Source organism: Mitosporidium daphniae, assembly GCF_000760515.2.
Source record: "Mitosporidium daphniae strain UGP3 chromosome Unknown contig-268, whole genome shotgun sequence".
Taxonomy (NCBI): Eukaryota; Fungi; Microsporidia; genus Mitosporidium; species Mitosporidium daphniae.
This window is the reverse complement of record NW_013546547.1, coordinates 1-1,142: the sequence shown is the minus strand read 5'-3', so window position 1 is coordinate 1,142 and position 1,142 is coordinate 1. Positions and strand designations below refer to the sequence as shown.

The 1,142-nt window shown below is 34.5% G+C and overlaps 1 protein-coding gene across 1 annotated transcript; it reads left to right on the top strand.

Annotated features, from left to right (window-relative positions):
* Positions 1 to 899: 899 nt before the first annotated feature.
* Positions 900 to 1,142, top strand: DI09_268p10 (uncharacterized protein; the record flags this gene model as incomplete). Its single annotated transcript, XM_013382813.1, has 1 exon — positions 900 to 1,142. A coding segment is annotated over one exon (243 nt), but the record flags the coding sequence as incomplete, so codon positions are not given.

Here is a 1,142-nt window from a genome sequence, read left to right as displayed (position 1 = left end):
AAGCAGAAATTATCCGATATTTCACGGTCATTATTTTGAATGTTACATGCAATGAATACCAGATGATATTGAAGTTAACCCCAAAATTTGGCCTTCCAAAGCATTTTAAAGTGCGGCCGTGTGAAGACGCATGCATTAATCAAGTAGGACTTTTGCGAATATATCAAACCAAATCATTGAGAAATATCTTGGCCTATGCTCTTTATCCTCTAGACGTTTTCTTTATTCAAGATGGGGTCGCCTACCATAAACCCCACTCTAACCCCAAATGAAAAGTCCAATTTTAATTGGAAAATTTGGAGCTTCTTTGGAAACGCCTTTGGTAGAACCATTTCTAAAACCAAGAAAGTTCCGATCTCTTTTTGATGCATAAAATTCAAGTTAGGAATATATCCTGCCAAAAAGGGTATGATATATAGAAGTATTGATCTTTTCCCACCAAAAGCTTTTTGTGGGTAATAAATATCACTGTGAAGATGAAAAACTGGAAAGCTGACTTATAGATCGGTATATATGTGACACACAAAGAACTTCAGAATATCAAGTATTAAAGTTATAATTATAAAAAGAAGCCATTTGAAGGGGGCTCACATAGAAGAAGCACTCCAAAAGGTAAATCAAAAAGACTGTTTTTATGACCCTTATGGTTGCAATAATTATTTCTCAACTTTATTGGAGAGTCCAATAAACCAAGATAAAAAATTCTAGATTTGGTATAAAAAATTACATTTATATAAAGAGACAGGAGCAGTTTTTAAATGTTTTATTTGCACGAGGAAGTTTTATGTTGAGAAATAGTCGAACTTGAATGAAATCTACCAATGGATCCCCTTTTGAAAGACCAGCTTTTGATTTAAATTTAAATTTTCCTCAATTGAAAATTGCAATTTTTATTGAATATGGCCTCACATGTCCCCCTCCATAGCGATAACCCAATGCCTTTGCATCGGCCTGAAGACCCTCAGATTATATCTGTTACTGAGAAAGTAAGCACGCTATCTACAACAAAAAGAGTGACAGATCTTGATGCTTCTACTATTATTGACACTCAATCTCTTTCTATCTCAGAAACTTTTCGATATGACGCCGATGACGACGTACCTCTAATTCAGTTGCTTAAAAAGACATCAACAAAACCACAG